The sequence below is a fragment of the Phyllobates terribilis genome, unplaced genomic scaffold (genome assembly GCF_046119375.1).
Source record: "Phyllobates terribilis strain yellow unplaced genomic scaffold, ASM4611937v1 Scaffold_1__5_contigs__length_1240528914, whole genome shotgun sequence".
Taxonomy (NCBI): Eukaryota; Metazoa; Chordata; class Amphibia; order Anura; family Dendrobatidae; genus Phyllobates; species Phyllobates terribilis.
The window spans coordinates 214,792,543-214,811,995 of record NW_027362761.1 but is presented as its reverse complement, the minus strand read 5'-3'; the positions used below and the strand labels follow the sequence as shown (position 1 = coordinate 214,811,995).

General features: G+C 49.5%; 1 protein-coding gene across 3 annotated transcripts in view; it reads left to right on the top strand.

The window, feature by feature from the left end:
• Positions 1-19,453, top strand: part of SLC35D2 (solute carrier family 35 member D2) — a 135,062-nt gene that overhangs the window by 14,304 nt on the left and 101,305 nt on the right. For 2 of the 3 annotated variants that reach the window (XM_073670983.1, XM_073670982.1), the window contains exons 3-4: positions 6,307-6,393; positions 13,940-14,007. In XM_073670983.1, the coding sequence (XP_073527084.1) occupies positions 6,307-6,393; positions 13,940-14,007 (155 nt within the window). Of the gene's footprint in view, positions 1-5,056; positions 5,096-6,306; positions 6,394-13,939; positions 14,008-19,453 lie in introns of all 3 variants that reach the window. The other variant, XM_073670985.1, reaches the window with a different exon arrangement.

The window sequence follows — 19,453 nt, the reverse complement described above, 5'->3', positions numbered from 1 at the left end:
GGGACCACCAACGCACAGTCCTGCTCTCCTCTGGAGACCTCAGTCCCCGGACAAACTGTTCCTTCAGCATTTTGTTCTCATTCTCAACGCTGGTTGGACTAACCTGGTTCAGAGCCCGCAGGGCCCCTTGAAGACGCCAGGCGTAGTCCCGAACATTGTCCTCTGGTTGTTGGGAACAGCTGTAGAACCTCATCTGGAGGTCCGCCTCAGTAAGGTCCTCAAAGACAGTCTGTAGTTTTTGAAATATTGCGGACACTGACTCCTGGTCTGCGGCCGACCATGTTTCCACTTCCCGTTCCGCAGCACCGGTCAGTTGTCCTAATACAACGGCGGCTCTTTGTTTACTTGTCATGGAGTACATGTCCAAGATACCACATATCTTCCGTTTGAATCCAGACAGGGTATCTGGTTTGCCGTTGTACTGGGGGAGCCACTTTGCTCCAGGAATGAACGGTAAAGTCATAGGAATAACGGGTGTTACAGGCGCTGCTGGTGGAGCGGCGGCCTCGGCCTGCTCATCATCGGGCGCGGGCTGAACTTCAGGGACGTTGACCGGCAGGTCGGCGTTCTGCTGTTCGTCGGACATCTTAGCACCCCCCCTAGTTAACCGTGGCCTACCTTTTAGTTTTTATTCCGGTAGGCCGCAGCTCCGCAGGTGACGGTTGTCTTCAGGACCTTGCGTCGCTTGCGTCCTATGTCAGAGCGTTCAGCGACGCTTCTTACAGGACCTGGCGCTTCCCGCTTTGACGTTGAGGCGTGGGGCATGTCCGAGGCTTCGCGCTCTTTTGCAGGTACGCCCCTAATTTTCCCGCAGTTACGCCCTTTCTTCTCGCTCAGCGACCCCACAATGGCGGCTATCTTCACCACAACTTTATGTACACAGTTCAGAATAAAGGCGCACAGTACCCGGTGGCAATGGGTACAACACTTTGTCGTTGCAGCGGGCACGTGATCCTGTTCGTGACGCCAGAGGAGATGACCAGCCCAGGGGGATGGGGATTACTCGGTACCCGGGCCTTTGCCTTGGGGATGTCGCGGTGGTCGGCTCCCGGGCCCGTACCCTGGGGTCCCTCTTTAAAAGCGTTGATATTTGTGAAGTTAATAAAAGTTTGTGACGCCACCTGTGGCTTCTGGTGAGGATCACCAGCGCTGCTCAGTCCACTGAGGCCAGTGATAAGGCAGCTGGATGGTATAGCTCCCCACAGGTGGAGCTAGGCCTCAGGGCAGTGTATGACGGGGTATGCAGGACGGTGAGACTCAGCCGGGTCAGAACAAGAACAGGGACAGACACGATAGTTACTTCAGTACCTTTTACTGATGGAAATTCAGGCACTCCCCGGAGCACTGTAGGGTGAAGGGTGTCTGTCCGGATCCTCCCCAATGAGCGGGTTTTGGGCCTCCTGTTTCTTGCTTCTGCGTAGTAAGTTTCTGACCTGCCTGGAGCTAGGCCTAACTTTGTCTCTGTCCTGCGCTGGCTGACCTTGTGGTAGGGCCTTTTCTTGGAGTGCACGCTCCCGACTTATGGGGCCTATGTGTTTCCTGGCTCTGTTACGTATCAGCACTTTAGCGATCCTGGGACTTGTAGTTCTCCAGGGATTCCGGTTATATCTTACTGGGTCGTGGAGATCCCGGTAAGCTTCGGACCCGGTGTCCGGTATATTCTTCTTCGGGGTGAGCTAGTTAAGCTCCTCTGCCCCCTATGAACTAACTCTCTACTCGCCTTCGGCCTACTCGGGCCCTCAATAGGCTACTCACACTAACGGCAGCTTGCCGCGCTTCAACGATCTTATGGCGCCGGCACACCTAAAACTCACCTCTCTGAGCTACAACTGAGCCTGGACTGTGCTCCACTGCAGACTGACCTATTTCTGTGTCGCGCTCTGCAGGAATTCTCTCAACAGACTGACTGAGCTCGACTCTGCATTCAGGTCTGTACTTTCTGAACTCTCCAGAGGAACTGAACTGCCTGGCTCCACCTTCCCTTCCTCCACCTTACGGGCTCCCTCTGGTGGTCTGAGGTGGAAGGTGGAGATGTGTGAATGGTTATGGGGGCCTCTTGTGGAGGAATCCGTCAATACACCCTTCTAGGATTTGTGATTCCAAGCGCAGCTGGGCGTCACAATTACAGTACAGTTATTGATGGTGACTTACAGCTGACTTACTTACTTCTGGTGGAGTCATTCACTTTTCCATCTTTCCCAGACCGACATGGCAGTAATATGGGTCCCTATTACTGCACCTATTATGTGGTACGGTGTGCCCTCTAATGTTCCTCCTAGATTGTCCTGTCATTGCACTCGTAAAGTATGATGTCAACAAAAGTGCCCTCAAATACTAAGATACCCCTACAGTGAATTGCTCCACATTACCCTCCACACGCACAGTATGATGACCCTACTGTACTAAACCCCTCAACTACCCTGGAAAAGTATGGTGACCCAACATAGTATGATCCCCCCCCAACTGTGACCCCCACACAGCCCTCCTTGCAGTATAATAGGCCTACATACAATATAATGGCCCCACACCTCTCCACACTGTATTATGGCACCCACACAGCCCTACACACCGTATGATGGACCCTACACAAATCTTCACACTGTATAATTGCTTACATACAGTTTAAAGGCTCCCACCTAGCCCTCCAAATATTATAATAGCCCCACATAGGCCTCCATACAGCATTATGCACTCCATAGCCCGTACAGCAGAATGAACGCCATAGTCTGTATAGTATAATGCACCCCATAGTCCTCAATACAGTTTTATGGCCACCAAAGTTTTCTAAAAAAAATAAATAAAATACAATATGCACCTCTCCCCCTTATTCCCCGGTGCTCTGGTCTCCTCAGCTTGTCTTTTGAAGCGTCGCACATGTCAGCGTAGAGGAAGCCATGTAGTGACATCATCGTGGTGAGACATCAGACGCTGAGGAAAGGTTAGCTGAATCTCCCTCCCCCATCCTTGCTTTCAACTGTATCTGTAGATGCCCATGCAGTTGAACTTGTGAGGGTGGGAAGGCATCGCTGGCACCGGGCCCCATAGCTGCAGTGCAGGGGGATCATGTCTCCCTGCTCTGCCCCAAAGTTTAACTGTATTGGCGCACACTGATACAGTTAAAAGTAGCGTAGCTCCAGGTGGGTCCCTCAGAGTGCGGTAGCTATACTACTGGTTGGCACGCTTGAATTTGTTTCTGAAAATTAAGTATTTCTCCAAGAAAATTATTGCAATTACACATGTTTTATTATACACATGTTTATTTTTTTGTTTGCATTGGAATAACACAAAAAAGCATAAAAAAAGGCAAATTGCACATAATTTCACACAAAACCCCAAAAATGGGATGGACAAAATTGTTGGCACCCTCAACGTAATATTTGGTTGCACACCCTTTGGAATAAATAACTGCAATCAATCACTACCTATAACCATCAACAAGCTTCTTACACCTCTTAACTGGAATTTTGGACCACTCTTCATTTGCAAACTGCTCCAGGTCTCTCATATTTGAAGGGTGCCTTCTCCCAACAGCAATTTTAAGATTTCTCCGCATGTGTTCAATGGGATTTAAATCCGGACTCATTGCTGGTCACTTCAATAATCTCCAGTGCTTTGTTTCCATCCATTTCTGGATGCTTCTTGAAGTATGTTTGGGGTCATCGTCCTGCTGGAAGACCCATGACATAGAATGCAAAGCCAGCTTTCTGACACTGGGCACTACATTGTGACTCAAAATCCTTTGGTAATCTTTAGATTTCATAATGCCTTGCACACAGTCAAGGCACCCAGTGCCAGAGGCAGCAAAACAACCCCAAAACATCTTAGAACCTCCACCATATTTGACTGTAGGTACTGTGTTCTCTTCTTTGTAGGCCTCATTAAGGTTTCGGTAAACAGTAGAATGATGAGCTTTACCAAAAAGCTCTATCATGGTCTCATCTGTCCACAAGACGCTTTCCCAGAAGGATTTTGCCTTGCTCACATGCATTTTGGGAAACTGCAGTCTAGCTTTTTTGTGACTCTGTGTCAGCAGTGGGGTCCTCCTGGGTCTCCTGCCATAGTGTTTCATTTCATTCAAATGTCGACGGATAGTTTTCGCTGACACTGATGCACCCTGAGCTTGCAGGGCAGCTTGAATTTCTTTGGAACTTGATTGGGGCTGCTTATGCACCATCCAGACTATGCTGTGTTGCAACCTTTCATCAATTTTTCTCTGCTGTCCACGTCCAGGAAGATTAGCTACAGTACCATAGGCCCACCGACAAAGCCTAAGCGAAACGCGCATAGGGGCTCTCTTTTCTGATGTACCTGGCACCGCAGCACTTTATGGGTGAGCATATTTGCCTTATATCTGTCACCATTATTGTTGACACAGTATTACCTATCTACACATGGGTTTATTTGCATGACATAACACTGCTACACTGAGGCTGCAATTGCAAGCATAGCAATGGTCTCCTAACTTAAAAGTAGTGTCTTTTCCTACTTGGAATTTATTGAATGTTTGCATTACCATTACCGCACAGACACATTACTGTGTCTTTATGTTATAATTTATGGTGTTCTGCTACTATCACATAATGTACTTGCCAGTTTCGTCACACTTTTGTGTGTTTCATCAAATAACTTTACACATTTGTTGTGATACTTTGTCTTTTTTAAATGTTCAATAAAATTTGATTATATTTTACATGCACTATACTCTCATTGATTTTTTGGGGGTCTTTAGCTCCCTTTTTGTCTTTATTGTTGTACTCATTAGTTGGGGAGGATCCCTCTATAGACTATGGTCCCTTTACATTATCATTGCTCTAGCAAATTTTTTATGAGTGACATAGGTTGTAAACTTCTTTATTTTGTTGAGCACCATGGACAAAGGAACATCAAAGATCTCTGGAGATTGACTTGTAACCTTGAGATTGTTTATATTTCTCAACAATTTGGGTTCTCATGTCCTCTGACAGTTCTCTTCTCCTCTTTCTGATCTCCATGCTTAGTGTTGCACACAAAATGCAAAGATTGAGTCAATTTTTCGACTTTTTTTATTTGGTTTCAGGTCTGATTTCATATTGCCCACATCTGTTTCTTGCCACAGGTAGGTTTGAACGAGCATCACATGCTTGAAACAAAGTTGCCAACAATTTTGTCCAGCCCATTTTTGGAGTTTTGTGTGAAATTATATCCAATTTGCTTTTTTTTTCTCTGTTTTTTTTTGTGTTGTTCCAATACACACAAAGGAAATAAACATCTGTATAACAAAACATGTGTAATTTCAATAATTCTCTGGGAGAAATACTGCATTTTCTGGAACAATTTCAATGCTTCCAACACTTTCGGCCATGACTGTGTGTGTGTGTGTGTGTGTGTGTGTGTGTGTATATATATATATATATATATATATATATATATATATTATACAAAATCCTCAAACCTCCATGTTAACGATAGACTTATGCTGAAGGAGCTGATAGTTGCTAAGGTAGTGATGCTGCACAATTGGAAATGCAATACTATAACCTTAAAGGTGTTGTCCTACGAATAAAGTACATTATAATTAATTTTTATTACCGTAATAATCTTGGAATAACAAGTTCCACAACTGGATGTGTTAAAAAAAATGTTCCTGTGCTGAGATAACCTTATAAATGTGCTCTTGCTGTGTACTGTGTAATGGCTGTGTCCATACAGGATCATAGTCTGATCATATCATACCACAGCTCCTGGGCAGGGAAGGAAGCAAAAGAGTATACAGACATTACAGCAGGGGATCGCAGCTGATTTTTTCTGTGAGGTAAAACATGTTTTTAAACCGGCAGTGAAATGTATTATCTCACAGAAAGAATCAGCTGTGATCCCTGCTGTAATGTCTGTATACTCTTTTGCTTCCTCCCCTGCCCAGGAGCTGTGGTATGATCAGACCATGTTCCTGCACGGTCAGACACAGCCATTACACAGTACACAGCAGGGGCACATTTATAAGATTATCTCAGCACAGGAATGTTTTTTCAACACATCTAATTGTGAAACTTAATTTTATTCCAAGATCTATTGACTAAACTATACTTTGTTCGTGGTAAAACCCCTTTAAATATTATGGTGCTTTGAATTTCATTCAAATGTAAATTTTAGGTCTATTTGTTAGGAAGATGTTTAATACTTCTTTCTCTTGGTATCAGTTTCTGTTTTCGTAAAATAGAACATGACTTGTTTTGACAACTGTATCTGTGATAGTTTCTATTATTTTTATCTTTTTTTGGGTGCAGTATCTGTGTACTAGTTACTAAAACTATGTGTCTGCTTTATTAGATGGGATTCACAATTCTTATATTGTACTTTGGAAAGGTGAAAGGAATAATCACATTTCCAGATTTTGACAGGGATATCCCAAAAAAGGTGAGAACTTACTTTTCTGGTTTATTTCATTTATCTAAATGGGGTGGACAGTCATCCATCCATGTACTGCAGAAAAAAAACTATATTCAGATGTATTAACTAGATTTTCAGGTACAGGAATGGTTGCAACTTATGTGCCACTTGTGAATACACTCCCCCATACCCAATAATCAGCTTAGCCGAGCACTCCTGTGTTCTCTATGGGAGAGCTGCTGCGAAGATCCTCTGGCAGAGGCTTATCTGCAGGGAGAATAAAAGGGTCATCTGCTAAAGTTCAGCAGATTCTTCTCTCCCAAAACCCCATCTGTCTGTGAAGAGTCAGCAGGCCCCATACACATTAGATTGTTGTCTGATTCACACCAATATAAATGATCCAAATAATTGTTTGCAATGTTAAGATAAGAAAACTAGTGCCATGAGAAAAAAAAAGAAGTGATAAGTGTGCATGCCTGGTAGACTTCACAATGAATTAGCTTAATTAAATTATATTAGGGAACCACAGAGCCCAGCTAGAACCTTCAGCCTGTTAGCAGAACTACATAGTGCAGCTAGAATGCTCAGGCTGTCAGCTGAACAAGAGTACAGCTAGAGCCCTCACTCTACAAAACTACAGAGCCCAGCTAGAGCCCTCAGCCTGTCAGCAGAGCTACAGAGTGCAGCTAGAGCCCTCACTCTACAAAACTACAGAGTGCAGCTAGAGCCCTCACTCTACAAAACTACAGAGCGCAGCTAGAGCCCTCACTCTACAAAACTACAGAGCACAGCTAGAGCCCTCAGCCTGTCAGCAGAGCTACAGAGTGCAGCTAGAGCCCTCACTCTACAAAACTACAGAGTGCAGCTAGAGCCCTCACTCTACAAAACTACAGAGCGCAGCTAGAGCCCTCACTCTACAAAACTACAGAGTGCAGCTAGAGCCCTCACTCTACAAAACTACAGAGTGCAGCTAGAGCCCTCACTCTACAAAACTACAGAGCGCAGCTAGAGCCCTCACTCTACAAAACTACAGAGCACAGCTAGAGCCCTCAGCCTGTCAGCAGAGCTACAGAGTGCAGCTAGAGCCCTCACTCTACAAAACTACAGAGTGCAGCTAGAGCCCTCACTCTACAAAACTACAGAGCCCAGCTAGAGCCCTCAGCCTGTCAGCAGAGCTACAGAGTGCAGCTAGAGCCCTCACTCTACAAAACTACAGAGTGCAGCTAGAGCCCTCACTCTACAAAACTACAGAGCCCAGCTAGAGCCCTCACTCTACAAAACTACAGAGCGCAGCTAGAGCCCTCACTCTACAAAACTACAGAGCCCAGCTAGAGCCCTCAGCCTGTCAGCAGAGCTACAGAGTGCAGCTAGAGCCCTCACTCTACAAAACTACAGAGTGCAGCTAGAGCCCTCAGCCTGTCAGCAGAGCTACAGAGTGCAGCTAGAGCCCTCAGCCTGTCAGCAGAGCTACAGAGCGCAGATAGAGCCCTCAGCCTGTCAGCAGAGCTACAGAGTGCAGCTAGAGCCCTCACTCTACAAAACTACAGAGTGCAGCTAGAGCCCTCACTCTACAAAACTACAGAGCGCAGCTAGAGCCCTCACTCTACAAAACTACAGAGCCCAGCTAGAGCCCTCAGCCTGTCAGCAGAGCTACAGAGTGCAGCTAGAGCCCTCACTCTACAAAACTACAGAGTGCAGCTAGAGCCCTCACTCTACAAAACTACAGAGCGCAGCTAGAGCCCTCACTCTACAAAACTACAGAGCACAGCTAGAGCCCTCAGCCTGTCAGCAGAGCTACAGAGTGCAGCTAGAGCCCTCACTCTACAAAACTACAGAGTGCAGCTAGAGCCCTCACTCTACAAAACTACAGAGTGCAGCTAGAGCCCTCACTCTACAAAACTACAGAGTGCAGCTAGAGCCCTCACTCTACAAAACTACAGAGTGCAGCTAGAGCCCTCACTCTACAAAACTACAGAGCGCAGCTAGAGCCCTCACTCTACAAAACTACAGAGCACAGCTAGAGCCCTCAGCCTGTCAGCAGAGCTACAGAGTGCAGCTAGAGCCCTCACTCTACAAAACTACAGAGTGCAGCTAGAGCCCTCACTCTACAAAACTACAGAGCCCAGCTAGAGCCCTCAGCCTGTCAGCAGAGCTACAGAGTGCAGCTAGAGCCCTCACTCTACAAAACTACAGAGTGCAGCTAGAGCCCTCACTCTACAAAACTACAGAGCCCAGCTAGAGCCCTCACTCTACAAAACTACAGAGCGCAGCTAGAGCCCTCACTCTACAAAACTACAGAGCCCAGCTAGAGCCCTCAGCCTGTCAGCAGAGCTACAGAGTGCAGCTAGAGCCCTCACTCTACAAAACTACAGAGTGCAGCTAGAGCCCTCAGCCTGTCAGCAGAGCTACAGAGTGCAGCTAGAGCCCTCAGCCTGTCAGCAGAGCTACAGAGCGCAGATAGAGCCCTCAGCCTGTCAGCAGAGCTACAGAGTGCAGCTAGAGCCCTCACTCTACAAAACTACAGAGTGCAGCTAGAGCCCTCACTCTACAAAACTACAGAGCGCAGCTAGAGCCCTCACTCTACAAAACTACAGAGCACAGCTAGAGCCCTCAGCCTGTCAGCAGAGCTACAGAGTGCAGCTAGAGCCCTCACTCTACAAAACTACAGAGTGCAGCTAGAGTCCTCAGCCTGTCAGCAGAGCTACAGAGTGCAGCTAGAGCCCTCAGCCTGTCAGCAGAGCTACAGAGCGCAGATAGAGCCCTCAGCCTGTCAGCAGAGCTACAGAGTGCAGCTAGAGCCCTCACTCTACAAAACTACAGAGTGCAGCTAGAGCCCTCAGCCTGTCAGCAGAGCTACAGAGTGCAGCTAGAGCCCTCAGCCTGTCAGCAGAGCTACAGAGCGCAGCTAGAGCCCTCAGCCTGTCAGCAGAGCTACAGAGCCCAGCTAGAGCCCTCAGCCTGTCAGCAGAGCTACAGAGTGCAGCTAGAGCCCTCACTCTACAAAACTACAGAGTGCAGCTAGAGCCCTCACTCTACAAAACTACAGAGTGCAGCTAGAGCCCTCACTCTACAAAACTACAGAGCACAGCTAGAGCCCTCAGCCTGTCAGCAGAGCTACAGAGTGCAGCTAGAGCCCTCACTCTACAAAACTACAGAGTGCAGCTAGAGCCCTCAGCCTGTCAGCAGAGCTACAGAGTGCAGCTAGAGCCCTCAGCCTGTCAGCAGAGCTACAGAGCGCAGCTAGAGCCCTCAGCCTGTCAGCAGAGCTACAGAGCACAGCTAGAGCCCTCAGCCTGTCAGCAGAGCTACAGAGCGCAGCTAGAGCCCTCAGCCTGTCAGCAGAGCTACAGAGCGCAGCTAGAGCCCTCAGCCTGTCAGCAGAGCTACAGAGCGCAGCTAGAGCCCTCAGCCTGTCAGCAGAGCTACAGAGTGCAGCTAGAGCCCTCAGCCTGTCAGCAGAGCTACAGAGTGCAGCTAGAGCCCTCAGCCTGTCAGCAGAGCTACAGAGCACAGCTAGAGCCCTCAGCCTGTCAGCAGAGCTACAGAGCGCAGCTAGAGCCCTCAGCCTGTCAGCAGAGCTACAGAGCGCAGCTAGAGCCCTCAGCCTGTCAGCAGAGCTACAGAGCGCAGCTAGAGCCCTCAGCCTGTCAGCAGAGCTACAGAGTGCAGCTAGAGCCCTCAGCCTGTCAGCAGAGCTACAGAGTGCAGCTAGAGCCCTCAGCCTGTCAGCAGAGCTACAGAGCGCAGCTAGAGCCCTCAGCCTGTCAGCAGAGCTACAGAGTGCAGCTAGAGCCCTCAGCCTGTCAGCAGAGCTACAGAGTGCAGCTAGAGCCCTCAGCCTGTCAGCAGAGCTACAGAGCGCAGCTAGAGCCCTCAGCCTGTCAGCAGAGCTACAGAGCGCAGCTAGAGCCCTCAGCCTGTCAGCAGAGCTACAGAGCGCAGCTAGAGCCCTCAGCCTGTCAGCAGAGCTACAGAGCGCAGCTAGAGCCCTCAGCCTGTCAGCAGAGCTACAGAGCGCAGCTAGAGCCCTCAGCCTGTCAGCAGAGCTACAGAGCACAGCTAGAGCCCTCAGCCTGTCAGCAGAGCTACAGAGCGCAGCTAGAGCCATCAGCCTGTCAGCAGAGCTACAGAGCGCAGCTAGAGCCCTCAGCCTGTCAGCAGAGCTACAGAGTGCAGCTAGAGCCCTCAGCCTGTCAGCAGAGCTACAGAGCGCAGATAGAGCCCTCAGCCTGTCAGCAGAGCTACAGAGTGCAGCTAGAGCCCTCAGCCCTCAGCCTGTCAGCAGAGCTATAGAGTGCAGCTAGAGCCCTCAGCCTGTCAGCAGAGCTACAGAGTGCAGCTGGAGCCCTCAGTCTGTCAGCAGAGCTACAAAGTGCAGCTGGAGCCCTCAGCCTGTCAGCAGAGCTACAGAGTGCAGCTGGAGCCCTCAGCCTGTCAGCAGAGCTACAGAGTGCAGCTGGAGCCCTCAGCCTGTCAGCAGAGCTACAGAGTGCAGCTGGAGCCCTCAGCCTGTCAGCAGAGCTACAGAGTGCAGCTGGAGCCCTCAGCCTGTCAGCAGAGCTACAGAGTGCAGCTGGAGCCCTCAGCCTGTCAGCAGAGCTACAGAGTGCAGCTAGAGCCCTCAGCCTGTCAGCAGAGCTACAGAGCGCAGCTGGAGCCCTCAGCCTGTCAGCAGAGCTACAGAGTGCAGCTGGAGCCCTCAGCCTGTCAGCAGAGCTACAGAGTGCAGCTAGAGCCCTCAGCCTGTCAGCAGAGCTACAGAGCGCAGCTGGAGCCCTCAGCCTGTCAGCAGAGCTACAGAGTGCAGCTGGAGCCCTCAGCCTGTCAGCAGAGCTACAGAGTGCAGCTGGAGCCCTCAGCCTGTCAGCAGAGCTACAGAGTGCAGCTGGAGCCCTCAGCCTGTCAGCAGAGCTACAGAGTGCAGCTAGAGCCCTCAGCCTGTCAGCAGAGCTACAGAGTGCAGCTGGAGCCCTCAGCCCGTCAGCAGAGCTACAGAGTGCAGCTAGAGCCCTCAGCCTGTCAGCAGAGCTACAGAGCGCAGATAGAGCCCTCAGCCTGTCAGCAGAGCTACAGAGTGCAGCTAGAGCCCTCAGCCCTCAGCCTGTCAGCAGAGCTATAGAGTGCAGCTAGAGCCCTCAGCCTGTCAGCAGAGCTACAGAGTGCAGCTGGAGCCCTCAGTCTGTCAGCAGAGCTACAAAGTGCAGCTGGAGCCCTCAGCCTGTCAGCAGAGCTACAGAGTGCAGCTGGAGCCCTCAGCCTGTCAGCAGAGCTACAGAGTGCAGCTGGAGCCCTCAGCCTGTCAGCAGAGCTACAGAGTGCAGCTGGAGCCCTCAGCCTGTCAGCAGAGCTACAGAGTGCAGCTGGAGCCCTCAGCCTGTCAGCAGAGCTACAGAGTGCAGCTGGAGCCCTCAGCCTGTCAGCAGAGCTACAGAGTGCAGCTAGAGCCCTCAGCCTGTCAGCAGAGCTACAGAGCGCAGCTGGAGCCCTCAGCCTGTCAGCAGAGCTACAGAGTGCAGCTGGAGCCCTCAGCCTGTCAGCAGAGCTACAGAGTGCAGCTAGAGCCCTCAGCCTGTCAGCAGAGCTACAGAGCGCAGCTGGAGCCCTCAGCCTGTCAGCAGAGCTACAGAGTGCAGCTGGAGCCCTCAGCCTGTCAGCAGAGCTACAGAGTGCAGCTGGAGCCCTCAGCCTGTCAGCAGAGCTACAGAGTGCAGCTGGAGCCCTCAGCCTGTCAGCAGAGCTACAGAGTGCAGCTAGAGCCCTCAGCCTGTCAGCAGAGCTACAGAGTGCAGCTGGAGCCCTCAGCCCGTCAGCAGAGCTACAGAGTGCAGCTAGAGCCCTCAGCCTGTCAGCAGAGCTACAGAGCGCAGCTGGAGCCCTCAGCCTGTCAGCAGAGCTACAGAGTGTAGCTGGAGCCCTCAGCCTGTCAGCAGAGCTACAGAGTGTAGCTGGAGCCCCCTCAGCCTGTCAGCAGAGCTACAGAGTGCAGCTAGAGCCCCCTCAGCCTGTCAGCAGAGCTACAGAGTGCAGCTGGAGCCCTCAGCCTGTCAGCATAGCTACAGAGTGCAGCTGGAGCCCTCAGCCTGTCAGCAGAGGTACAGAGTGCAGCTGGAGCCCTCAGCCTGTCAGCAGAGCTACAGAGTGCAGCTGGAGCCCTCAGCCTGTCAGCAGAGCTACAGAGTGCAGCTGGAGCCCTCAGCCTGTCAGCAGAGCTACAGAGTGCAGCTGGAGCCCTCAGCCTGTCAGCAGAGCTACAGAGTGCAGCTGGAGCCCTCAGCCTGTCAGCAGAGCTACAGAGTGCAGCTGGAGCCCTCAGCCTGTCAGCAGAGCTACAGAGTGCAGCTAGAGCCCCCTCAGCCTGTCAGCAGAGCTACAGAGTGCAGCTAGAGCCCCCTCAGCCTGTCAGCAGAGCTACAGAGTGCAGCTGGAGCCCCCTCAGCCTGTCAGCAGAGCTACAGAGTGCAGCTGAAGCCCCCTCAGCCTGTCAGCAGAGCTACAGAGTGCAGCTGGAGCCCCCTCAGCCTGTCAGCAGAGCTACACAGTTCAGATGATCAGTATTGGAAGCAAAGCTGCAAATACACTTGTACCCGACACATTTTGGCCTTTCCATTTTTGCAGACACTGTTGTATTACCAGTGCTACTGCCACAACTGAGCTACCTTATGTTCACTCATTGCAGATTTGTTTTTAGAAATCACATTCTCTATGGGACAGTCATAGAAATTTTTACAACAAATCTGCCATTGGCGAACATAAAATCACATTCTGACATATACCAGAATTTCCATCTTTGTGTGCAAGGTCATGCTATCAATTTTCAATTCTGATGCATTGCTATTGTTGTGGATTTCAGCTGTTATAATGAAAAGAGTGAAATCCCCTTGCAAATCTGAAGTAAAGTATGATAATATAGACAAAGCTGCTGTTGATGCACAAGGCCATAGACCAATGTCCCAGGTGGTTTCTTTACCTTGAGAGCCAAATTCAACTCTAAGAGATGGTCGCGAGCCACATGCAGCGCCCCTTCGCCCCCACAGTACTGACACTCAGAACCCACCATGACCCGTTTGATGATAGTCAAAGCGTCCACACAGAAAACAAACTGAGACATTTTGCCCTTGTCCCATATAGGCAGTATACTTACATTCAAGGGTTCCATTCGGTATTTCTGTATCATGCACACTCACCTCATTATTGTGTACAGCTTCAAGTATCTGGTATAACTATCAGTATCACCCTTTCTCCAGTTTACCATATTTATCTCTCCATCCCATAGACCAGTATATGCACATCTAGATCTGATCTTCTGTCTCCATCTGGAGACCTGCTCATCATAACTGGTTGCTAAGCCTGGTGCTAATGTGCTAAGCTGGCAGACAGTCGTGAGCCACACATCATGGGCTCCTGAGCCACAGGTTCGGGACTCCTGCCATAGACATTAATAGAAATCTAAAAAATATCTGCCACTGTTTATAATGAAATCTAGAAGGGTACAAATATACAAGGAAACCAAAGCTTTTATTAACCCTTACAGACCAGTAGCTAATTTGTCAATGTCACTTCTTTCTGTTTGTAGTTATTTCCTTTGCCATTTTTATACATTGGTAATCATTTAACGGGATTATCAAGCACCCAGAAACTAAGGTAAGGAAAATATTTCAATTGTGCTTTTATGTATGTAAAGTCATGTAAGTTTTGTCAAATAGGAAATATTTAAACAACGTAAACCCTATAGAAATCTCATTTACATTCAGTGCTGTTCCCCTGGCCGATGGCGGAATCTCTAGAATCCGTCAGTCCCATTAAACCTTATTTGCTAACTTATTGTACAGCCTTTTCTTGTTGACATGATAAAGCCATTGCCTGTCATTCTATTGCGTTTCTATTTTAACTCTCTTCTTTAAGGAGAAATAATATAGTATGCCGCAAAAAAAAAAGAATTATAAATAGGTATGTATAAAATAAAAATTGGCATCCCAACTATTTTAAATGCAAACTCTTATCTGTTGCTTTCCTCTGACAGTAATACAATGTGGTTTTGATCTCTAGTGTAACAATTGTTCTGTTTGTATTATTCATTTGAGTTTTTTGTTTTATCTGCACTACAGTGAGGGGTGGCCAGAATATGCATACCGATGATTAGAAAGAGGCAAAATGCTTCAATATTTTAAAAGTGCCATACAAGTTTTAATTGTCTGTATTCTGAATCCCTTCCTTCTACACTACTATAAAAATGACTGCTCAGAGTATTGAAAATTGTACTGTTAGGTACCTGGCCAGCGATAGTGATGGCAGCAATATTTTTGCCCTTTTTAGCTACCCAATTGTTAAAGCAGCACTCTAGCATTTTTTTTTTTTTTTGCCACCGGAGTGGTATCATTAAAGCTGAACCTCGGCTGACATCCGCAGATGTCATGTCAAGTTCCGGACTCATGCAGGCATGACCCAATTGCACGCTCCCCCCTGATTGATGGGCTATGGGTGGGGTTTCACCGCACGTCACAGTCCAGCATCTACTGGACGCTTTTCCCTGACGTGTGGTGAAACCCCACCCACAGCCCATCAATCAGTGGGGTGTGCCTGTCATGTCCTGAGCTCGTTATGAACCCCTAATGAGATTCTTTCATTTTCATGACAATTCCCAAGCCTTCCCAAGAAATGACCCCCAACTACGATTGCCAAAACAAATTGAGACCTCTAATTTCCCTCCTACAAGATTAATTTCTAAATTCATATACCCCAGAGCAAAATGTTGCATTCGACGGGTCCCTCATGAGTTTCAAGGGCTGTCTATCATTCTGCCAAATCATCCCCTCCCAGCGCGCCAAATACGGCATCAAATTGTACAAAATGTGCAAGAGCACAACAGTCTACACATCCACCTTCCTAATATATGAAGGTAGGGACCACCAAACTGCCACTAGACAATTGGCATACAGGGTAAAATTGACAATTAATATACTAGTATCTCCCTATATAAATCCCTCCACACTGCAAATGCAGGGCCTGTGGGACAGTCAGGAAAAAACGTGCAGATTTTCCATCACAGTTGGTGTCCAGAAGTTTGAAGAAGGGGGCGTCATTCTCACTTGCAAATTACCAACTTCTTGCAGTGAAGTGGGATGATAGGAAGGATGTCTACATGCTGACCACACTGCATGTGGACACCACTGTGACTGTAACAGACAAGAGTGCCACCAGGGACAAGGAAAAACCGGTCTGCATCACAGACTATAATAAATATATGGGAGGTGTTGACTTGTCAGACAAGGTGCTTCAACCATACTTGGTGAAGCGGAAGTCCAGGGCCTGGTATAAAAAGGTAGCTATCTACCTCATTCAAATTGCTACATATAAAAGTTTTGTCCTGTAGAAAGAAATCAAAAGGACTGCTCACTTTCCTCCAGTTCCCGGATAAAATTGAGTGTCTTATATTTGACTTGATGGCACAAGAGGAAGCCTTTGAGTCCAAGGATGTCCGGAGACTTGCAGAGCGCCATTTTATTTGCCTGTCCCTGCCACTCCCACCCAAAAGTATCCCCAAAAAAGATGCCAGGTTTGTAGGAAGCACAGTAGAAGAAGTGATGTCCATTATTATTGTCCAATGTGCCCATCACAACCAGGCCTTTGTCTCTCCCCCTGTTTTGAGACCTATCACACATCTTACAATTATTAGGGTGTTTTTTTTTTCAAATAATTTATATTAATATTTTCTGCTTAGTGGGCCACAGTAGAATAATTTTTATAGAACAAGTAATGGAGAATATTTTCTCCTTCCCCCATGACGGCACCACGGAGAGAGGAGATCCGCCCTTCAAGGACAGGAAACCTACAGATAAAAAGGGTGGTAACTCTCTCCCGCATCAGTTGGCTTCCTGTCCTTGACTGGGAGCCTACAGTACCTGTAAAGGAAGGCATACCTGATGCCAGGGAAGAAGGATTATCGTTGGAGCCAGGCCTGGCCAGACCGATTCAGGCAGCGGTGGTTCCATGCCTCAGCTGGTGTGGCGTCCTGAAGCACCACCGCTGGGGTCAGTGGGCCTCTAGGGTTTGCCGGGCGATCCAGCTCGAAGAATCTGCTGGGACTTCTGCCTTCCCCTGGACCCACCTAGATGCGGTGGTGGCGAAGACCGCGTGCAAATCCCCTGCCCGGAAGCAGCCAGGCGGTACTGGTGAGATGGAACTTCCTGGTTCCACTGCACACGCGCAGGTGCGCCGGACACCTCCCGATAGCGCGGCGCCGCAAAGCATAACGGGGAAAAGCAGTCTGCGCATGGGCGGGTGTCCCTCGCATGCTGCGGGGGTGGGGGGGCATTCCTAAAAAGCGCGCCGTAGATTCTAATGGAAAAAAAAAAAAGTAATCATTATTCTGATGGCCAGCTGGAGGGGAGTGCCCCTGGGGCCTTATAAGACCTACAAAGACACCAGGGAGGTGCTTCTTGGAGAGATCTGGTGGTCTTCCTTGGGCCATGAGTGACCAGGAGATATTGGAGGTGCAGTCTCTGCATTCCCAGTCTCCACCACCACCAGCACAGCAGCAATAAAAGAAAAAATGGGAGAAGGAGGCAGGGCGCCAGGAGGACCCTTCCCATCATCATGCTGTGGGCAACAGCGGGAGCGGGCATTCTGGAAGGTCATCCCAGCGCAGCAGGGACTCCACTGCAGTGTCAACTCAGAGGGAAACCCTGTCTACAAAGATGGTTCCACCTCCTAACCCGGTACCCCTTCTTCCGTCAGATTGGTAAATGATCTTCGTGAAAGTTCACCTTGTAACTAGGGTTCCCCTCTTTTTTTTTCTCTCATCAGAGAAGGAAGAGTGCAGGCAAAACTAAACATAGGACCTGTACACGTTGCACAGAGGAATTACCCACTACTTGGGGGGAAAAAAGACTCTGCCGCTCTTGTATAGAGCAGACTATCTGCGAGGAGACCCCAAAATTCACCTCAGAGCTCAGATCCCTGATAAAGTCGCACGTAGAAGACACCATTAGGTCCCTTCAAGGGGGGAAAAAACAGAAAAAATCCAAAAACATATCCCCTGAATCAGGAAGGAGTTCAGAGGACGGTGAGGGAGATTCGGATGTGTCCGATTCTTTATCGTCCTCATCCTCATCTAGGGATAGAGGCCGACTGAGCTGTTTTCCTATTGAGGAAACAGTCTCATCAAGGCCGTCAGATCCACCATGGGGCTGACGGACCCCTGTCCTAAAAGATCTGTCCAGGACATGATGTTCAGCGGGCTAGAGCAAAAAAAGAGAAGGTCTTTCCCACTTAATGAGAAAGTCCTCTCTTTGATTAGAAAGGAGTGGAAAAGGCCAGAAAGGAAGGGCCTTTTATCCCCAGAAAGAAAATACCCGTTTGATGACCCTGCATGTTCGTTTTGGGAAAAAGCGCCAAAACTGGACGTGGCAATTGCTAAGGCCTCCAAAAAATTCTCCCTCCCATTTGAAGATATGGGCACGTTGAAAGACCCCATGGACAAAAAAGCGGACACCTTCCTAAAGGGATCATGGGAAGCCGCAGGGGGAGGGTTGAAACCTGCAGTAGCAGCTACATGTATGGCCAGGTCATTAATGGTCTGGCTGGACCAGTTAGAAACACATCTAAGAGAGAAAACGTCTAGAGACACTGTTACGGGTCTGGGTGGTGGAACCTCTGTGCTTCAGTGCAAGGAGGGAGCAGAGGGGCATGACTAAGTGCCTACTCGGCCTGACCAAGGTCGCACGGCTGCTCAATCGACTCCATGAACCAGGGAGGGACCGAGCAGGGGGACCTTGTGCCACTCTGGGACCGACCTTGTGCCACTCTGGGACCGACCTTGTGTGAGAGCAGGTGACTCCCACTGGTGAGATGGCAGGAACTGACCGGTACAGTGGATGCGCACGGCAGGAAGGCTGACGGGTGGTCCGGATAGATAAGCAGGCTGGTCCGGCAGATAGCCAGATGGGTGCTCCGGGTAGGCAAGCTGTCGGGCACGACAGGTAACAGGTAGGTGCTCCAGGTAGGCTCACGGACAGGCATGACAGGTAACAGGCAGGCGCTTCAGGTAGGCAGGCTGGCATGCACTACAGGTAACAGGCAGGTGCTTCCAGGTAAGCAGGCTGGCGGGCAAGGCAGGTAACTGACAGGCAGACTGGCGAGCAGGACTGACAGGCAGACTGGTGAGCAGGACTGACAGGCAGACTGGCGGGCAGGACTGACAGGCAGACTGGAGGGCAGGACTGACAGGCAGTGGGACCTGAGGGCTGAAGCAAGTGTTAGCACACAGAACAACAACCTTGCACAGGCACCTCCATATTGGAGGAGGTGCTTTAAATAGGGGAGGTCATCCGGCCATTGGCCGGGGACTTTTTAGGATGGCGCGCGCAGCCCCTTTAAGAGGGATGGAGTACACAGTAGCTGCAGGACGGGAGCCGGAAGACGCCGGACCAGGGCCGTGGCATTGAGGGGAACGGCTTCTCTGCCCGGCAGGAGGCAGAGACGCCAATGCTACAGTACCCCCCCCCCCCTTTTATGACCTCCCTTCTTTAAGCCCGAGAGAAATTTTTTAAGAAGATGAGGGGCATGAATGTTCTCCCTGGGTTCCCAAGACTTCTCCTCCGGGCCAAAGCCCTTCCAATCCACAAGAAAGAAAGTCTTTCCTCTTACCCTCTTGGTTGCCAAAATGTTTTCTACCTCAAAGACGTCCTCAACGGAGACTGGAGCTGGAGAGGTACCTGGATCATGAAAGGAGTTGGGAATCTGTAAGGTGACAGGGAGTTTCAGCTTGTAGGCCACGGGATTGATTTGCTTCAGAACCTCGAACGGACCGATGAACCGCAGACCCAACTTATAAGAAGGTCTCTTGAGACTGACATATTTGGAGGAAAGCCAGACCTTGCCTCCCGGACGAAATTGAGGCGGATCGGGATGTCTCTTATCAGCATGTCTCTTCATCCGCTCGGAGGACTGAAGAAGTGCAGATCTAGTGTCTTCCCAAATAGCCGAAAATTCGCTGACAAGAGACTCCGCGGCAGGATTGTCCACAGAAGAGGAGACGGGAAACGGAATTCGAGGGTGTTGACCGTAGACCACAAAGAACGGGGATTTA